The following is a 19,635-nucleotide window of genomic DNA, read 5'->3' as shown; positions in this document are numbered from 1 at the left end:
TCCCCCTCTCTCTCCCTCTCCCTCTCTCTCTTTCTCTCCCCTCTCTCCCCTCTCTCCCCTCTCTCTTTCTCTCCCCTCTCTCTTTCTCTCGCCTCTCTCTTTCTCTCCCTCTCTTTCTCTCTCTCTCTTTCTTTCCCTCCCTCTCCCTCTTTCTCTCCCTCTCTCTTTCTCTCCCTCTCTCTTTCTTTCTCTCCCTCTCCCTCTATTTCTCTCCCCCTCTCTCTCCCTCTCTCTCTTTCTCTCCCCTCTCTCTTTCTCTCCCCTCTCTTTCTCTCCCCTCTCTCTTTCTTTCTCTCCCTCTCTCTCTCTCCCCCCCTCTCTCTCTCTCTCTCTCTCTCTCCCCTCTCTCTCTCTCCCCCTCTTTGTATCTGGATATCTTATTTACCCTATATATCTAAACTGTCCTATACTACACCAAAATAACCTATACTGCTTTCTTCCAGATCTGACTCAAGCTTCACACAGAAGACATCGGAACCCCCCCCTAACCCAGAAGACAGGTAGGGAACACATCCCCTCCAACTTATAACATTGCGGGAATGAGGTACCTGGACATTGAGGGACTGCGGATCAGGTAAGATCCCAGGAGGGATTGCTGCTTTAGATATTGTGAAGCGGGGACGTCCAGACACTGGTTAAGGTGTTCAGGAAACTGGTCATTCAAATGTGGCTTTTATTTCTAGATCCGACATTTACACACTTACACACACACACACACACGTAACAAGGACTAATTGTAGTATAATGTAATAAATACATTTGTCAAAAACGAATGTTGTTCTGACTAGGAATTTATTAAATGTATTTTATTTATATATTTTATTTTAAAGCGGGGTTGGGGGCGGGGTTGGGGGCGGAGTTGGGGGCGGGGTTAGGGGCGGGACTAGGTGGCGAGTAGATTTTTTGGTTGGGCGAGTAGATTTTTGGGTGATTTGTCAAAAACTGTATATGTATATGTATGAACATAGATTTCAGCAGTGGATGTTAGTTGCCCCCAGTCTGTCTAAAACCTCCTTTAAAAATCTGTCAAGGGATGCTTCTCATCTTAATATCTCAAAAGTCTCAACATGTCATGAACGTGTCCCTAGCATCCAACAAACTGATTGACAGTATACCATTCTGGGATTTAAATTCAGTGTTATTGCAAATGTATTTACTTTCCAGACAAAACACTTCTCTAAACTGAATTGTTGTGGTCACAACCTTGGTTTACCAGAGCATATGATTGTAGTGGTAATACTGAGAGGTTTCTGTTTGTTAACCTTACTAGGCCACTAGATATGATAGTAAAATTGTGACATTAAAAATGACAAGAAGTCAACATTGACAATTTGTATTATTGTTGTATTGCTATCAGTCAGCTGTGGGAGTCATTGATATTTTAAGGGCAGCAAATAATGTGCAGTTTAAGATGCCACTGATTAAATAAAAAAGCAGAGCTCGCAATGTAATTGGGGTTGCAGCACTGCTCCTAACCCAGAGGATCACTTTCATGTGTTTTTACCCCCTTCTCAATCCATTTCTCTAAATGCCTACTAAATAAATTCCTAGTTTACAAACACATTGTGGAATACTCTTAACACATAAGCAAATATCTTCTGATGAAAAAAGAAGAAATAAGGATCCTTAGCTGGAGCACCTTTCCGGTATCAAATAATGAAATATCTCATATACAATCCATTCAACTTGCAGTATCCCACTTGGCACTGTAGTAAGGTATACCCACAATAAAGTGTCCAGACACATACTGTATACACCTTGTATAGTGTAATGAATGATCAAAGAGATATATCTCAAGGACTCACATATAGTGCAGCATCCTTGGGTGGTGATCCACGTCCTCAGGTACAGGTGTGCTTCCGTCTTAAATCAGGTACAACAGCAAAAGCAAAAAAGACACAGCAGTACACCCAGCAGGTGAATAGTCAAGAAAAGGAGAGCGTTCCCAAAAGTGAAAAAAGACTAATTTATTAACAACATGGGAAAAAGCAGCATACACAGGCAAAAATGCCCACACCTACGCGTTTCAAGCGTTAGCTCTTTATCTTGATATGTGCCTGTGTACACACGAACCACAGGAGGGGGAACAGGGGATAGGGATGGGGAAGGGGAACCCTCGCTACTGCTAATAAGGTAAGGAGTGGTGGTGCTACTATGAGGGGTAATATTGGATTAACAACGAGGAGAGAAAGAACCCCAAGGAGAGCACTCATACACTCAAGAGAACAAGTGTACAGGTGGACGGTGTGGTGTAAATGAGGAATGGGTGAATTAAAACACTTTATTGTGAGTCGTGACTCAATGAAATAAAATAGAACGCTGTAGGTCAAAGTATAATACTTCAGTGTGAGCCAATATGACAGCGAATTGTAAAAACGGAACCGGACGTGGTAATAAGCGTAGCCAATGCACTGTCCTCACTAAAAGGACGGTGGTGACAGTGGGTCTTAGAGGAGTAAAGGGCCCTTCACCCTCTACTCTTTCTACTCTTTCTGATTCCGCCGCACATTCTAAGGGCTGACGAAGACCTAAAGGCAATATTAAAACCTTACCCCGAAATGACCAGCCGCAGGTCAAGGAACCTACGCGACTGTCTGGTGAAGAGCCATTTTGAGGCTAATGTTAACCAAACGTGGCTCCCGAACAAACCACCTGGATGTTTCAGCTGTCATAGCTGTAAAGCATGTCAGGTCATCAAAAATGCCAAAACCTTCAATAACTGGGACGACACACGGACCTTTAAAATCAGAAAGTTTATTAATTGCAAGACACCAGGTGTCATATACATGGCAGAGTGTATATGCACTAAGAAGTATATTGGCAAGACCAGACACCCATTTAGAATTCAGGTACTGGAACATCTTGGCAGCATCAGGAATGGTTTGGATACACCGGTGGCCAGACACGTAAATGAATACCACAATGGGGACCATACTGTACTTACCTTTAAGGGAATAGACCAGCTCTCAATGGGTATCAGGAAGGGTAATTGGGACCAGGCCTTATTAAAAATGGAATCACGCTGGATATACACTCTCCATACCCTGTCCCCTAGGGGACTAAATGAGGGATTTGTATTTAGTCCATTCATTTAACTGACCCTTACTACGTTTAGCATCATACCTTGGTAGCTTCTGTCTTGGTGGCTTTTTACTCTAAGCCCATGTTTGATAAAGTCCCTTCTAAGGGATGAAACGCGTCAGAGTGTTTGCATGATGCTCAGCTTTTGAAATAAAGAACTTTTTATTCAACAAACTACTTGTTTGGCTCACTGGGAAGTAGTGACCGTTCTTTCCCTTCTACCTCCTATGCAACTTTCACGAACGGAGCACACAGGAGTCTCCATCATTAGCAGGCAATTCTTTCTATCCTACGAAGGAAGCGGCGTCCAGCTGACACACGCTGCAAGGCATCGCACACAGGCTCCCCGGTCTCCATACAGCTGATTGCCTTCCGGATGCGGCTCGAGGACGATCCGTGCGTGCTGACGCACCATCACGTGGGTCCCCAGATTGGCGCGGCTGGTTAGAGAGACGGAGCTCCTATTCCAACTACATCGGTGAGCGGAGGGGAGGGCTTGCAAGCCAGTCAGCGGTGCAGCGATACCTTCTACCGGGGTGTCAGGCAAGGACGCCACACACGTGGGATCTACAGTATCGTGTACCCGGCAGCCGTGCATGGTTCATACACGGGACACCATTTCAGCATACTGTTTGGCTTCAGGGGTTGGTCCGGACACCAGTCGGGTAAGGTTAGCATTATTGGGACATTTCAAGGGTCACAGCATATGTTACGGTGGTCACATTTTCCTGTGCCCCTGGTCCACATTTGCTCAATAACCCCCGACTGGTTTGTGTTATATATCTTTATATCAACCCCTACCTTACCTTATACTTTTTCTATTTTATACCTGCTGGAGACTCCACTCCTAGTTACACCTGGACAGAGATTGCATATCACCATTATATATGACTGTGTAGCATTGGAACTCAGGAGTTTACTCTCCATTTTTTCTAAGCCCATGTTACAGCTACTAGACCAGTATGTTCGTGAATGTGTTTTTCCCGTTATGCACAGAAGAGGCATTCATGCGGGTGCCCCACGATGCGTGATCACTTTTATTGTATAAACTGCAGGGAACACACTTCAACCAATCAGATGGTTACTTACCTGATAAATACCGGGGGCATGACAGGCGCTCCCGTTCAGCCTTGACAAAGCACGCACCAGCGAAACGTACGTCGGCGGCATATGACGTCATTACGTCAGAGGGGCGGGACTAGTGCTCGCGATCGGAGCGCGTCCGTCCCCAATAGCCCCTCGTGTGGAGCTATGCTTTTGCAGTAACATGCACCTCTTTTAATTTAGCAGCTCACTTTGGCCGGTATACTTACAAGCACCCTGCATTAGTCTGAAGGTGTCTAGCCAATACCTAGTCTCTAGGTATGCTACCACGGTCGGATGTACTTTACTGTCCATAACATTGGACACTACGTGTAAACAGGCACTACTTGTGCACTGTTCTAACAGTCTCTAATCCTGCCTGCTATGGTCTATTCACTGTACATATATGCAATCTACTGGCAGGTAAGATTTACTTCATCTACATGCCACTGGGAGTGCATTTGAGCGCTGAGTATATACACTGCACTGAACGTATAGGCATTATGCCAGTAGTGCACACCCAGAGATTAGCTACCAAACACGTAGACCATTCAGTGTCTCATTATAGGGACTAGCTCTTTATACTATAAGCTGGTTACCTCATTGAGGCAGGGCTTTACCTATACCTTTACTGAAGCTCTCCAGGTATTCTGTGGTTAACTTCACTGACCACAGACATAGATAGGATCACAGTTCTGTTATCTGGCCCTTGTACTGTCAACACCGTCCTTTTAGTGAGGACAGTGCATTGGCTACGCTTATTACCACGTCCGGTTCCGTTTTTACAATTCGCTGTCATATTGGCTCACACTGAAGTATTATACTTTGACCTACAGCGTTCTATTTAATTTCATTGAGTCACGACTCACAATAAAGTGTTTTAATTCACCCATTCCTCATTTACACCACACCGTCCACCTGTACACTTGTTCTCTTGAGTGTATGAGTGCTCTCCTTGGGGTTCTTTCTCTCCTCGTTGTTATGTGCCTGTGTATGCTGCTTTTTTCCATGTTGTTAATAAATTAGTCTTTTTTAACTTTTGGGAACGCTCTCCTTTTCACGGCCATTCACCTGCTGGGAGTAGTGCTGTGTCTTTTTTGCATTTTCTGTTGTAAATAAATTCCTAATGTTATTTTTAACATTTATTATGAAAACAATTAATGTTCAAAATTAATTTCAAGTGAATTAAAACAGTTTTCCCTATAGAACAGGTATCTATCACAATAAATCTTGTTCTCCTGACACATTTCTTAATATTGTTTTCATCAGAATTTGTTATTGGCCAACACAATAAACCACACAGCTTACATAATTGGGTTGTTCACATGTCTGTGATTGGACATTGTGGGACTCCTTATGGAAGCACTTACTCGTTCTCATTGTGTGTTTCTGTTTTATATTGCAAAGTCAATAAATGGATTAAAGAAAACAGAACTGAAACACACTTTAACACAAAGATCACATATTTTATACTAATAACATGAGTATTTAGTCAATATATTTCTGTTATTAACATGCAAACAAAAATACACTTTTGATGAGCCGTTCTGTTATGTGTAAAAAAAAAAAAAAAACTAATGATTGAATAAATAGAAATTAAAGTCTGATGTAACTGTTAAATGGCACAGACAAAGAAAAAAAGCATGGCCTGATTCATGCATGAATCTGGATTAAAACGTGTTCTGTTGTGATATGCTCAGAACAGGACAATTCTGGGTCTATATTTGGAATCTGGATTCCATTTCCAGGTTTGTTGCTTTTAAAACACATCAACATGATGGTTATACATTTAGGCTGTAGATGTCACTGTTCAGTCATGTATTCAGTCAGCAACTTTTGTTGTACAGTAGGTACAAAATCTTATGTTTGAAAGCCAGTGTTGCTCAAATACATATTTATTCATTTAACTTAATACAGAAGGTAACCTTTATAAACAAAACAGAACCCTTTGTCTGAATATTGTCTGATAAATATCTCAACCTATGTCCAGACACATGTACTAGGTAGAAGATACATTTTTTTTTTATGTATCTGTCTTTTTCAGTTATATATTGAAAAACATTATCTGTTCCAATTAAAAAGCTGCATATTGTTATTGGGTTTCAAATTATCATTAAAACAAGAATAAGTTGAAACCCCTTTCTATAACTATACCGTAAAGAACATATATGTGTATTTCTTACATTTATTTTTGTAATCATTTTCCATGCAGTTGTGTTAGTATAATTCACAACAGCATATATGTATATATACAAACACATATATAAATACATTTTTCCTTTATATCTCATATGGTTATTTAAACAGCTATTATATATATATATATATATATATATATACACACACACACACCATCCCGACACTTGCGTTCTTCTCAAGGATGTCTTCTTTCTACCCCCTTTGTATCTAAAGCTCTCTCCCGCCTTAAACCTTTCTCACTTTCTGCCCCACACCTCTGGAATGCCCTTCCCCTCAATACCCGACTAGCCCCGTCGCTATCCACCTTTAAGACTCACCTTAAGACACATCTGCTTAAAGAAGCATTTGAGTAGCACTGGATAATCATGGACACGACACATAAAGCTTGGCCCCCTGCAGACGCACTTACTAGTATTCCCTCCTACTGTCTCTGTACGTTCTCCCTACCTACCAATTAGATTGTAAGCTCCTCGGAGCAGGGACTCCTTCCTTAATGTTACTTTTACAGTATGTCTGAAGCACTTATTCCCATGATCTGTTATTTATATTATTTGTTATTTATATGATATGTATTACTATTGTGAAGCGCTATGTACATTTATGGCGCTATATAAATAAAGACATACAATACAAAAGTAATCATAGTCCCAACAGATGACACAAAAAGTGATGATATTATGTGTTTATTGGTTTATTGTCCCATAATATAAGGTCCCCAGGGAAACGGCTTTATAGGGCATGAACTAATTGAAACTAAGAGAAATATGAGTTGTCAAATCACCGTTTATTAACAGAGGTATATATCATCCTGAAAATGTAAAAATCAACTATTTTAAATCCGGGGGCTTCCCATAGTAAGACTTGGCTGTTGCTCACCAGAAAGCCCCGTTTCAGGTGTGTTTGAAAAATGTAAATATACTGCATGATAACATCAATCAGACAAACGTGCAGTTTTCTGCCAACGTCTATAATATATATATATATATATATATATATATATATATATATATATATATATTGCTGCATGTGTTTGTTTTGTATGGCATTATTGATGAGTCTATCTCCCCTGTACAGGTTATCAGTGCAGTTGTCCATCGCAATTCATAGGAAAAAACTGCGAATCCGAGATTACTGCGTGCTTCCCAAATCCATGCCGCAATGGGGGGTCTTGCGATCCCATAGGGACCTCATTCATCTGCAACTGCAGGACAGGACTTAGAGGGTTAACGTAAGTAGTTGTTTATTAAAGCAACCATCTATAGCTATCTAAGTGAATGTGAGGTTTCAAACAGCTACATGGTTTGATTGATATAACATTGTACAGTACCAACAGCAGGGTGAAATAAATGATGAAAGATGAAGTATTCAATTAGGGGGCTGTTTTGACTGTACAATAACTGCAGTAAGCACATTATTGCTGTAGTGTGTAATCTCTCCTTGAGAACCTTCACCTACTGCTAAAATGAAAGGGGTCGGTATACTTGACTTTTCCCACGGACGGACGTGCAACTTACTGCATTGTGCAAGTACTGTATAAACGCTAAATATATTGGAAAACTATACCATGGGTTTAAGGATATTTTTGTCTCAATGTTGTGTTTGTCATTTCATTGGTATTCTAATATTATTTATAGGCATACAGCATTTTAATGCATTGGGGGAAGGGACTTAAGATACAGTAGCTTTAATTTTACTCCTACGCAGTAAAACCCCTGTACTAGTTCTAATAAGCCAAACGTTTCATTACAGTACATCATGACGTGTCTGGTTCTAGATCCAGATTCTGACATAAAGTGGCCTTGTTATCTGTCTCATGGATTGAAAACTGGAGAAAATTTACAGTATCTAAAAAAAGAGACTTCTGGTGTTATTCTGATGCAGTAGTTTTGCACCAGTTTTCCAGGAGATCTAATTTTAGGTTTTCACCTTTTTTTCAACCAGATTAGGGATTTTTTTTTTCATGAAATTACAAAAAAAATAATAGTTTGGTGTAAGCCCTTGAAGTTAATAGAATTTCAACTGTAACATTGTTTTGCCAATGAGGTATTTAAAAAACTTGTTGGGATGAATTTTTAAAGCATGTTTGAAATGTTGAGGCTTTAGCAACAAAAAATCTAGTATTAATTCACTCATATCGGTACAGCATGTTTTGCAGGAAGCAGTGAGTGCTAAATGATTGTCTCAAAAAGATCAAGGGGTTATGAATTAGAATGCCAGTCAGACACTACTGAATAGAAACTCCCATTTAAAGCAGCAGTCCAAGCATTTAATATGTGCATCAATACAATCCACACAGTAATAAGCAATTACAGTAGCTAAGTTGCCGATTGATCGGCGAGGATTTGACTCGGGGTTTCACTAAATGGCTGCAGAGGAGTATTCTGCAATAGTGGAATGCATATGCATATTAATATGACAAAGTTCTGTGGGGAAGATCATGTGACAAGGCAGTCACTACAGTAGATACAATTGGTGCACTGCTAGAGAGAGAAAACAAGGCTCAAAAAGGAGTGTTTCAGAGCCTGCTTCAGAAGAGGAAGGAGATGTGACTTTGTAAATGGTTGCTATAGAAACAAAAAAGGCTTGTTACATTATAATACATAAAAAATGTAATTCAGAGTTGTTGTTTTTAAAAACTGTTACACGTATTTTCTCATGCTAGAGAACTGATTTTTTTTTTTAAAGCACATATTTAAGATATTGCTTCTGTGATAATACCAAAGCAGCACTATAGCACTTTAATGAATAACCCCTTTTAGACATACAGGTAATGATATTTGTTTCTGGATAATGTTATGTGTAAGGATAATCAATCTGTTTGTATTTCTTTAAAAGTACCATCTTTCCTTGTTTGAATTAGCTTTATCTTAGCGACTTAAAAATAAGTCATTTCTTTTAAAGAAAGGTTTACTTACATAAGGAAATACCTATGCATGAATCCCAGATAATGTTAACATGTGCTTCGGTTTGTGTGTAAACCTGACATATTTCCATAATATTGGCATTTTTCTCTCTGAAGGTGTGAAGAAGATATCAATGAATGTGAAAGGGAAGAGTGTGAAAATGGTGGGACATGTGTCAACATCTTCGGTTCATTTGTATGTAATTGTACTCACGGATATGTTGGCCAGTACTGTGGTCTAAGGCCTGTGGTAGTACCTAACATACAAGCAGGACATTCCTACGTTGGCAAAGAAGAGCTAATTGGAATAGCAGTGGTCCTGTTTGTCATATTTGTACTGATTATCCTATTTATTGTATTCCGCAAGAAGGTATTCAGGAAAAATTACTCCCGCAATAACATTACTCTTGTTCAAGATCCCGCTACCGCGGCACTTCTGAATAAAACCAACGGAATTCAGTTTAAGAATTTGAGGAACAGTGGGGACAGTCGAAACATTTACCAAGAGGTTGGTCCCCCCCAGGTACCTGTTAGACCTATGGCCTACACTCCCTGTTTTCAAAGTGATTCAAGAAACAACTTGGATAAGATGGTAGATGGACTAGGTGTAGAGCATCAAGAAATGACTACCTTTCACCCCGAGTCTCCCCGAATATTGACAGCTAGACGAGGTGTGATCGTGTGTAGTGTCGCTCCAAATCTTCCATCGGTGTCTCCATGTCGATCTGACTGCGACTCCATAAGGAAAGGTGCCTGGGACACAGGAAACGATTGTAAGTAATACCAGCAAATATATTTGAGTGTGAGCGCAATGTGATGGGAAATGGTCTATATCAGCAATGTGATGGAAAGTGGTCCATAACAATAATGCCACCCCTTGATCGAAAGACAGACATATAGATGTAGTAAGACTTATTGCCTTCTGTGCTGCTGCCACGCACAGAGGATTAATTCTATGCGGGTTCCTATTCCGATGCATAGACCCCCACGCAGTGAGATCAAGGCAGACACTGTCCAAGCACCATGGACTTTTGCTTCTTTGTCCGCGGCACCAAGGACAGTACTGCAAGTCTTCCTGCATCTGTATGTTTAACTGTGTTTTTTAGCATGATCTTCATGGTCCAGTCAACGTTTTTCGTTTTTGGCGCTCTCATGGCCATGAGGACAATCCGGGAACATCATACCATTTTTTGAATGTCATGGCTGATCACAACTTAAAGAAGAGGCTTTCCTTTTCCTTTCTAATGGCAGTGGGAGAGTCAGAACTATGTGAGTGCTGTAGTAGTGCTCGCATGTCTCTGGAGCCAGAAGGTCGATACACTCTGCTGCCATAGATGTTTTGGAAATTAAGTATTAAGTATTACATTATTATTATTATTATTTTAAACTGCAAATATTTTACATCTCCCCCCCCAGCTAATGGCTTTATATGTGAACATGAAGTGCATGTACTGTGTCTTGATCTGTGCAGTAATAAATAATAAGCAGTTAGCAAAGATACAGAATGTTTATCTTATTTAATGTAGATTTTTCATCAATAAACAAAATAATTGATCTGAATCTGAATTGACATATTTTGGATAGTGCTGAATATTTTAAATGAACAGACAATACTCAAACAATTAAGCAAAAACAATAAACAAATGCACAAAAAAATAATATAACGTAATAATATTTTTCAATGATTACATTTTAAAAAATATTTTTAAAAAATATAGGGTTTTGAAGAATACAATGTTGCCAGGTCCAACTCTGGTCTCAAAATCAATGGTAATATTCTAAGGGACCCAAAGTTTCCACAGAACTTAGGCGGAAAATCACTGCCTTACAAAACACATAAGCCAATCAGAAACGAAATGCCATCTTTAGAACGGGTTAGACTGTAAAACAAAACTCTGTCATAATACTAGCATGCTGGTTTAAAATGCTGGCAGAATTTGGTTTGATAATGTTTTGTTGCTGTACACAAAGGCAAAGGACTTGATGCAGCTGAGGAGATGACCTGCTTCGTGGGAAGTAATAAAGGCAGCAGTTCTGAAAACCAGTCTCTCAACTCCTTTCAATCAGACTCCGGTGATGATAATGGTAAGATAGTTGCTATCGTATTATTATTGGTTACTCTTCCCTGTCGCTTTCTCGTTAATGCTGTTTACAGAAACAAAACATTATGGGATTGCTATAGCAGCAAGCAATCTACACAATGGAGCATACAGTATTTATCTGCTCTTAGACCAGGGGAGAGCCAACTCCAGTCCTCAAGGGTCACCAACAGGTCTGGTTTTCAGGATATCCCTGGCTAAAAAAAATGAGCACCTTTGGGACCATTTCGCAAATCTCTAGTAAATATATTTAAACATTGATGGGGTAGAGAAAACAGAACAAATTCACTGTCTGTAAACACCTGCAAACCTTGTTTTCAAAAATATTCACATATTTCAGGCAGTTTGCATATATTGGCTCATACTAAGCATCCAGCAGACGATGTTATATCACTGTCTTACATGTATCATTACTGGTTGGTTTCCTGTATGTACAAACACATGTAACACAAATGTGGCAAATACTGTAAGTGTTATGGTTTTCAAACAATGATACTTGTTCTCCAGAGCAGGGGCGCACAAACTTTTTTTGCCCCCTCTGCCTGTGCTGGTCCGGTGGTGCGCGCCCCCTTACCTCGCGCGGTGTCAAATTACGTCACGTGACCGTGGCAACCGTGACGTCACATGACCCCGCGGCGTCCACGGCGCGTTGCCATGGTCATGCGTCCTGAAGCCGGCTGAACCTCGGTAAGTAGAGGTTGCAGAGGCCTTGTGCGGTCCCCCGGTATTTAATTTAAATGCCTTGGGGGAGAGCGCGGGACCTCTGCAACCACCCGCCCCCCCCCCCCAGAAAAATCTCCCCCACCCCCAGCAGCTACAATGTATTCTTATATCACTAAGGTAACATTATCTATTGTTACACTTTGCAGCTCAAACTGCTGCCTTTGAATATTGGCAACAAATGATCACAAACAGGAAAGTGTTGCAAATATCTTGGACTGCTGGGAGGTGGGATAAAATCCTGCTACAGAAATCAAAGGATGCTCAGTATATTAAAACTCATTATAAATAGCATTAAGAGATGAATAATAAAAAAGAAAAATGCAGTACTGTAAGTATTATCTAATACTACAGGGCTGATTTATAAAAAAAAAAAGTTGTGTGCGCCGAGCACGCTCATTTTAAGTGAAACTTCTTTGTCTTTGGTCACTGTTTTGTCACAGATATTGTATTTGTGATGGTGATATTTTTAATTAAAATTCAAAACACAATTTCAGTGACAAAATGCAAAGAAGTGTGACTTAGAACGCGCGTGCTCAGCACACACCTCTGTTATAGCCATTTGCACTTCTATAGTTATACTATCTCTGTGTGCGTGTGTGCGTGCCTCTGTGTGTGTATTGGTCTGTGTGTGTGTGTATGTGTCCCTCTGTTGCGTCTGTGCCTGACTGGTGCCTGCATCTTGTGCCTGACTCTGGTGCCTCTGTCTCCCAAGTGGGGTTGCTGTTGCTCCTACGCACGATCGGCGCACCGAGCGAGCGGCTGCTGGGCTTGTGCTCCAAGCCCGGCCGCCACTTCCATGTGCACCAAGCCCAGACGCCACTACGCATCTCTGGCTCCAACCTCCGTGTGCGCTGGAAGTGAGGGAAGCGCTTTGAGGTCTGCGCATGCGCGGGTGTGGCGCGAGCATGGGCGTGCGCACAGTGCACATGCACAGAGGCCAGCGGCTGTTTTTGCGTCATGACGTCACTTCTGTCATGCGTTTTTGTGACAACGAAGGAAATGCTCCTCTTCAAAAGACTGTAGGTGCCGGAAAAGAAGTTTCACTTCAAAAAATCTATAGGAAAAACACATGTAGGATATTGCATGGATTTCTCCTTTAAAGATTACAGTTTGAAACAGGTATTTAACAACTATTACATTCTACAAACTACAGGCTGTTCATCCAAATTGTCAATCTCTTGCATTACATGCTGTGTGCTTGTGTGAGGCAGTGCTATCATTGAATACATGTATTGTATAGCAAACAAACAGGCCGGTACACCAAGGCCTCCAGCATATTTTGCCATTCTCTATTCTTTGGTTCAGGGTAGATTTAGGATGACAGGTGTTTAACAACAAGTCATAATTGTATTTACTACCCTGGTTTTTTACCTTTTCAATTTGGAGTAATAAACCTTTGTGAAGGAGGCAATCGCATCTAGAAGGAAATTGAACTAAAGCAAATAGTTTAATACAGTTGATTGGTGCTTAAAAGAACACAAATATACAGTAGGTATTTTCAAAGTGAACCTCTCAGCAGAACAGTTTGGTAGCATAGTGTTTGATAGTAACACATCTTTATTCCAGAATGTGAAGGAAAAAAATGTGAATAAGCGCTAAAGTCTAAATACCAATATGTGAAATATAACAAATATCTTATAATAAAGGTAGGCTGCCTGGTAATACTGCCAGTACTAACAGAAATACGTGATAAAGAGAAAGAAACCTGGAGCCAAATAATCAATGGAAAGTCCTGTATTCCTCATGGGATCCGCACACTTGCTTGACAGGCCATGTAATAAAAAAAAACACAAACAAACACAGATCATAGTGCAACACTGTAGGGTTAAACAGTTCTACACTATAAATCACATATAACAGTGAGAATCCTAGCGACAGTTAAAAATGCTATTTATTAAAAGGAACTATGCCATAAAATGGTATTGACAAATACAAAGAACCGCAGGTCATCCGGGATAGAAAAATTGGAGCCCTACTTACAAGCAGCAAGGCATAAACACGCGTTGTTAGGAACGAGTCCTCTTGGCGCAGATGGTATCCTTGCAGATTTGTATCTCTGCTCCGCCGTGACTCAAGTCCGAAACCTCCCTTCAGGTATTCACCGGAACAGTGCCGGTGACGGAGGCGAGTTGGTGGGGTCCACAGCTCTACACCACGTGTGGCCGCTCTCCTCACTTCCTCCTCCGGTTGCACAGGATGTCTCTGCGCGCCCGCGCGCGAATGTGCCCGTGACCTTAAAGGGACAGCTGATGTGTTCTAAATGCCGGGAGCTGCTACGTAGCTCCTGAGGAAGTAGAGTAACGTCTACGAAACGCGTAGGGCAGGTGACATAGTCACTTTATGTTTGGTACTGGACGTTTATGGACATTCGAATTTGGAGCCTTTCTGCAATTGCCAGCTCCCGGCATTTAGAACACATCAGCTGTCCCTTTAAGGTCACGGGCACACTCGCGCGCGGGCGCGCAGAGACATCCTGTGCAACCGGAGGAGGAAGTGAGGAGAGCGGCCACACGTGGTGTAGAGCTGTGGAACCCACCAACTAGCCTCCGTCACCGGCACTGTTCCGGTGAATACCTGAAGGGCGGTTTCGGACTTGAGTCGCGGCGGAGCAGAGATACAAATCTGCAAGGATACCATCTGCGCCAAGAGGACTTGTTCCTAACAACGCGTGTTTATGCCTTGCTGCTTGTAAGTAGGGCTCCAATTATTCTATCCCGGATGACCTGCGGTTCTTTGTATTTGTCAATACCATTTTATGGCATAGTTCCTTTTAATAAATAGTATTTTTAACTGTCGCTAGGATTCTCACTGTTATATGTGATTTATAGTGTAGAACTGTTTAACCCTACAGTGTTGCACTATGATCTGTGTTTGTTTGTGTTTTTTTTTATTACATGGCCTGTCAAGCAAGTGTGCGGATCCCATGAGGAATACAGGACTTTCCATTGATTATTTGGCGCCAGGTTTCTTTCTCTTTATCACATCTTTATTCCACTTACAGAAGATTTGAGCAATGAATCTGTGCTGCCTAAAGTGAATGATTTCTGTTAAGAAAATGTGATTCTCCTACACTTAAAGAACGATTTGCTATGTTCCGGTATTAATATGAGAACATGTGCTATAAGATCTGTGTCAGTGAGGACAGACATTTAAACATCAAGTTAGACATTTAAAAATCAAGTTAGACATGACTATTGACAATGCCCGGGTCTGCCAGTAACCCTACAGCACTTCGATGCCATGTGATCACCTCTGGGGGCTTCACTTCCATTGTGATCGGGCTGGCCAATCTTTCGCAGCATCCCCTAGAAAATGAGTAAACGTGCCTATGACTATGAAGTACTTAGAGTCCATGCCCACTATTACATTCACTATAATAATTACTTATTTAAAAAAAAATGTTCCTTCAGTTGTACTTGCACATGACATTTTTAAATGATTAGAACTTTTTCTGCTCATTTAAGGGCTTATTCTAAAAGCTCCAAAGCAGCCGATCACTCTGCAAGCGGCAGAAAGTTCCCGGCGACTTGAATATGAGCTTCTAGAATTAACCCTTTAGACAGGCAGGTGAAACATAGCCTTTTTAAATGTTCCCTTTAAAGACCGTTTTGGAAACCCACAAACTCTTTGCAATATTTACATTCTATCCAGTATGTGGCACCAGAGAGTTTGTATAATACGTGAGCTATTATCTCCAAAACAAAAACTGTCACATCTTGAGAAGCTTCAATCTTTACTGTGAAGTATATTACTGGGAGGCACTGTGGAGGATTTGAAATGAATTGTTTCATAGCGAGAACATATGATTCTTGCTACTATAAAATTGACTTGTTACCACCTGTAAACAAACATGCCAAACAGGCCAGCAGTCTGTGTTCATTCAGTGACCTTTAGCTCAGAGCTGTTGTAGTAATTGGTCCATGTGATGTTTAATTATTTAAATACCAACCTGTTAATTGTCATCATCATTATTTTGACATCTGGCAATGTTAGCAGTTAATGTGGTGCATCTTTCATTAGTCTGGTTCTCATGTCGCTCATGGTTTCTTATAGTGCACACTAGGGTGTGAGACTCGTTTAGGCTTATTTATTAAGCTGTGATAGTGCTGATCGTTGCACTATTACATGGAAACGTCCAGTGACGCCTGTTGGAGCTGCCGTGAGAGAGTGCTGATTGGGGCACTAGCGCAGTTTCATTAATAACCTCACTTAAGCTTTAAAATATTGTTGGTAGATATATTTGCAAAAATAAAAAGATTTGGTTGAGGTCAAAATCCAGATTGTGAAGTCCTATTTTTAAACAAATTATTTTCTTGTTTGAACTTATACAAGTTAATTTTGACATTAGTAAGAGTATTAGTAATTAATAATAGTATAGTAATGAGTAATAGTATTTGTACGTTGCTTTCATTTTAACCCTTTGGGTGCACATAGACATAGCTACTCAGTCATGGGTCCATACTCCATGATGTAGTAGCTACGTCATAAAGGCATTGCTAATTTTTGGAGGGGAGATGGTGTTCTGCGCGGAACGCTGTCGAACGAAGTGCAGAAGGCAATACTGACTTAAAGTGGTCTTATTTACAAAAACAAACAGCTTGCTTTGTGATTGGGTTATTGCATTTTTAAATGAAATAATTCTTCAAAGTGAATTTAGTCTTTTCATTGTAAGGGAATCTACAATGGGATTCGGGGTGGGGGTGATCTCTTTAATTCAAGGGTAGCCTGCTCAGTCTTCAAGGTCCACTAACAGGTCATGTTTTCAGGATATCCCTGCTTGAATGCATCGAGGGTTTTTTTTAAACCGCGGGAGTATGGCACCTACAGATGTACAGGAGAGAGACTCGCGCTCTCTGGAGTTGCGGCAGTAAAAGTAAAAAGCTGCAGCTCCGGAGACGGTTTGAACCGGGGTCCTGTTTTGGGGGGGGGTCTATGCTTCCAGATCAAACCCCGCAGCGTTAATCCTCGGACACCCGGACAGCCGCAGTCCCGTGACCGCAGCTTACCCCGGGACCAGAGACATTTAGGTTTGCTACATGTGTATAATGTACGTTTCTATAAAGATGTATGTTAAAGACTAAGGTTCTAAGGTATTTCATTGTAATCACTACATTAGTTTTTGGTGCATGGTATTTGCAAATAAGGTATTCATGCAATAACATTATATCTGTGTTTGAATATTAACCTAACAGCTTTCTTCCTTTTTCCTCCCCCCCTTTTCCATTTTGTGTTCTCCCTCCCAAAAAGCTTCCATAGTGACTGTCATACATCTAGTCAACAATGTTGTTGATACTATTGAAAATGAAGGTATTTAATTTTTTTCTGTAACCTTTCCATTTTCTTATGTAAAAATAGCTGTTAAGCCATAGTTTTTTTTTCGGGTGGGGGGGGGGCGGTAATTGTTCGGCTTGGTTTGTTCTTTTCTCATTCAATTGTATTGGGAACTTTTGTCCCTGTTCTAGGAATTCTATATTAAAAATATGCATTTGCCTAGGAAGTTTGCATAGCAGGCTAGCTTTGTATTGTATTTAATATAATATATAAAGGAAATAAAGTTATTAATATTTTTATTTAGAGTTTTTTTTTTATTTCTGTTTACGTAAATTACTGGTTTGCAATTTCTATTCATTCATTTTTTTAAAGTGAAAAAGGCACTTGGAAGAAATTCATCAATGGGTATCACTTAGATTCTGATCATTAGTATCAATTATTCCTTTTAAGGCAACGTTTGGAAAAAAAATAATAACTGCTATAAACCCAGACATTGAGCAGCAGCATTGACACCCAAAGTCCAGTCACTGTTACAGTAGGTTAGTGTTGTGTAAGTCCTGCCTGAGAAAGACCCGTCATCTCTGACTCTTTCTTAGAATAATGTTCTATGTGTTCAAAAGTACCAAACAGCCCGACCAACGGCTTTGGGGTTTATTGAATCCGCCTATTAATCGGTAACCATAGTTATTTGAGTTACAATACAGATGTAGCCAGACAGCGGAGGGGCTGCCATGAAAAGCCTGTAGATTTTAAAATGTACTAACTGAAATCTCCAAAATAATGGAGCCCTGGGGGGAACGGAGGCAGATTTTTGAGATTCCTGGAACTCCATGTGTCAGCAAGTCCCACTAGGAAGGTGGCCTAATATTTTTACATGTCTACATATTTCAATGTTTAGCAGCAACAGAACGAAGTTCATCCGGGCGCTCTGGCGAACGTAATGATTAATTTTATTCATAAAACATCACATCTGGAAAAGCACCAGAAAGGGCCAAAACATTGACATGTGTTATTAGTAAATGAATCATTCTGTTCACCGTAGTGCTCGTTTGATCTGGGTTCTGTTGCTGCTAATTATCAACTCGTTGTTGGTAGTACGGTGCGCCAGAGGCGGTCATCACAGCGATCGGTGAGCTCCCGTTACTTTATTGTAATTCAGTATATTTCAGTGTTTGCACACACAGGGAAGTTTAGGTTCCTAATACATGCTAAAATACTTTGAAGATACGATGGGCTTAAATTTGCAGGGGTTACAAAATATGAACCCAATGTTACTCCATCAGAGCAGATAAATGTCTGGAGGAGCCACACATGTTTAATACGTTGTAGAAGGGCCTCCTGTCCTCACTTTGGCTTCTATTCAATAAACTGTTAAGCCACTTCCCAGGGCTGGAGAAGAGTTCAGCTCTAGTCAAATAAATGGGAATAAAATATTCTCTGGTGCATGGATCAGATTAAAGTATTATTAAACAAATAAGTTAAAGAATGTATTTTGTTCTTGCTTTAATTACTATTTGGACAGCAAAAAGCAAACTAAAAAGACATTGTAGCTATACAGCATAGTTTCCTCTATGAATATGACTAGTGAGGTTTTAATGTTCTATGATGATCACACATATTGTATTTCCCGTTTTTAATAGCTTTAAAGCAGACATTATATGCCCTTTGAGTTGTTGGCAGTGTTGTGATCTTGTTACTGGAAAGAACACTGATTTGTTTCTAAGGCTAGTTGCTGGCAGAGAGGTAACATTACTTAGTGAATTAGTACATTGAGAATGCCACCAAATGCTCATTACAAATATCTGCTTTTAGAATTATATTGTAATCATTGTACTATCAGTGTACTAGATACTGCATTATAAGTTGATAATTTTACACTGCCATTCCTTACAAACTATCATAAAAAGCACCATCTATTTTTATAATGCATGCGAAAGAGACTTAACACATTATTTATCAATGTTGAATTATAAGCTTTATTTTTCTTCCTTTGAACCAAACAGCTTCAGTAATGGAACAAGGACAGAATTACAACAGAGGTGACATTTGCAACTTGAGTCCTGCTACATTTTGCTGTTTATGTATCTATTGTATCTTATAAGTCCATTGTAAAAAATGTGCCTGTGTAAAATGTCAAAGCTCTGTTTTGTTTACTGCAAGTACTTGCGTCTGCCTGTTTATGGTTCCCCATTCCGCGTGTCTTTCCAGCATCTGTCAATGACCTCATAAGCTTTCTCTTGACGTTCAGATCCCAGCATGCTGGTAACACTTCACCTA

At 40.3% G+C, this 19,635-nt stretch overlaps 1 protein-coding gene across 7 annotated transcripts in view; it reads left to right on the top strand.

The window, feature by feature from the left end:
- FAT3 (FAT atypical cadherin 3) overlaps window positions 1–19,635 on the top strand; it is a 555,353-nt gene that overhangs the window by 530,091 nt on the left and 5,627 nt on the right. For 4 of the 7 annotated variants that reach the window (XM_075592531.1, XM_075592534.1, XM_075592530.1 and 1 more), the window contains 5 exons: window positions 7,438–7,591; window positions 9,383–10,038; window positions 11,237–11,350; window positions 17,335–17,394; window positions 19,362–19,397. In XM_075592531.1, coding sequence (XP_075448646.1) covers window positions 7,438–7,591; window positions 9,383–10,038; window positions 11,237–11,350; window positions 17,335–17,394; window positions 19,362–19,397 — 1,020 coding nt within the window. The remainder of the gene's footprint in view (window positions 1–7,437; window positions 7,592–9,382; window positions 10,039–11,236; window positions 11,351–17,334; window positions 17,395–19,361; window positions 19,398–19,635) is intronic. The other 3 variants (XM_075592536.1, XM_075592535.1, XM_075592533.1) reach the window with 2 other exon arrangements.

Source organism: Ascaphus truei, chromosome 3, assembly GCF_040206685.1.
Source record: "Ascaphus truei isolate aAscTru1 chromosome 3, aAscTru1.hap1, whole genome shotgun sequence".
NCBI lineage: Eukaryota > Metazoa > Chordata > Amphibia > Anura > Ascaphidae > Ascaphus > Ascaphus truei.
This window is presented reverse-complemented; position numbering and strand designations above follow the sequence as displayed.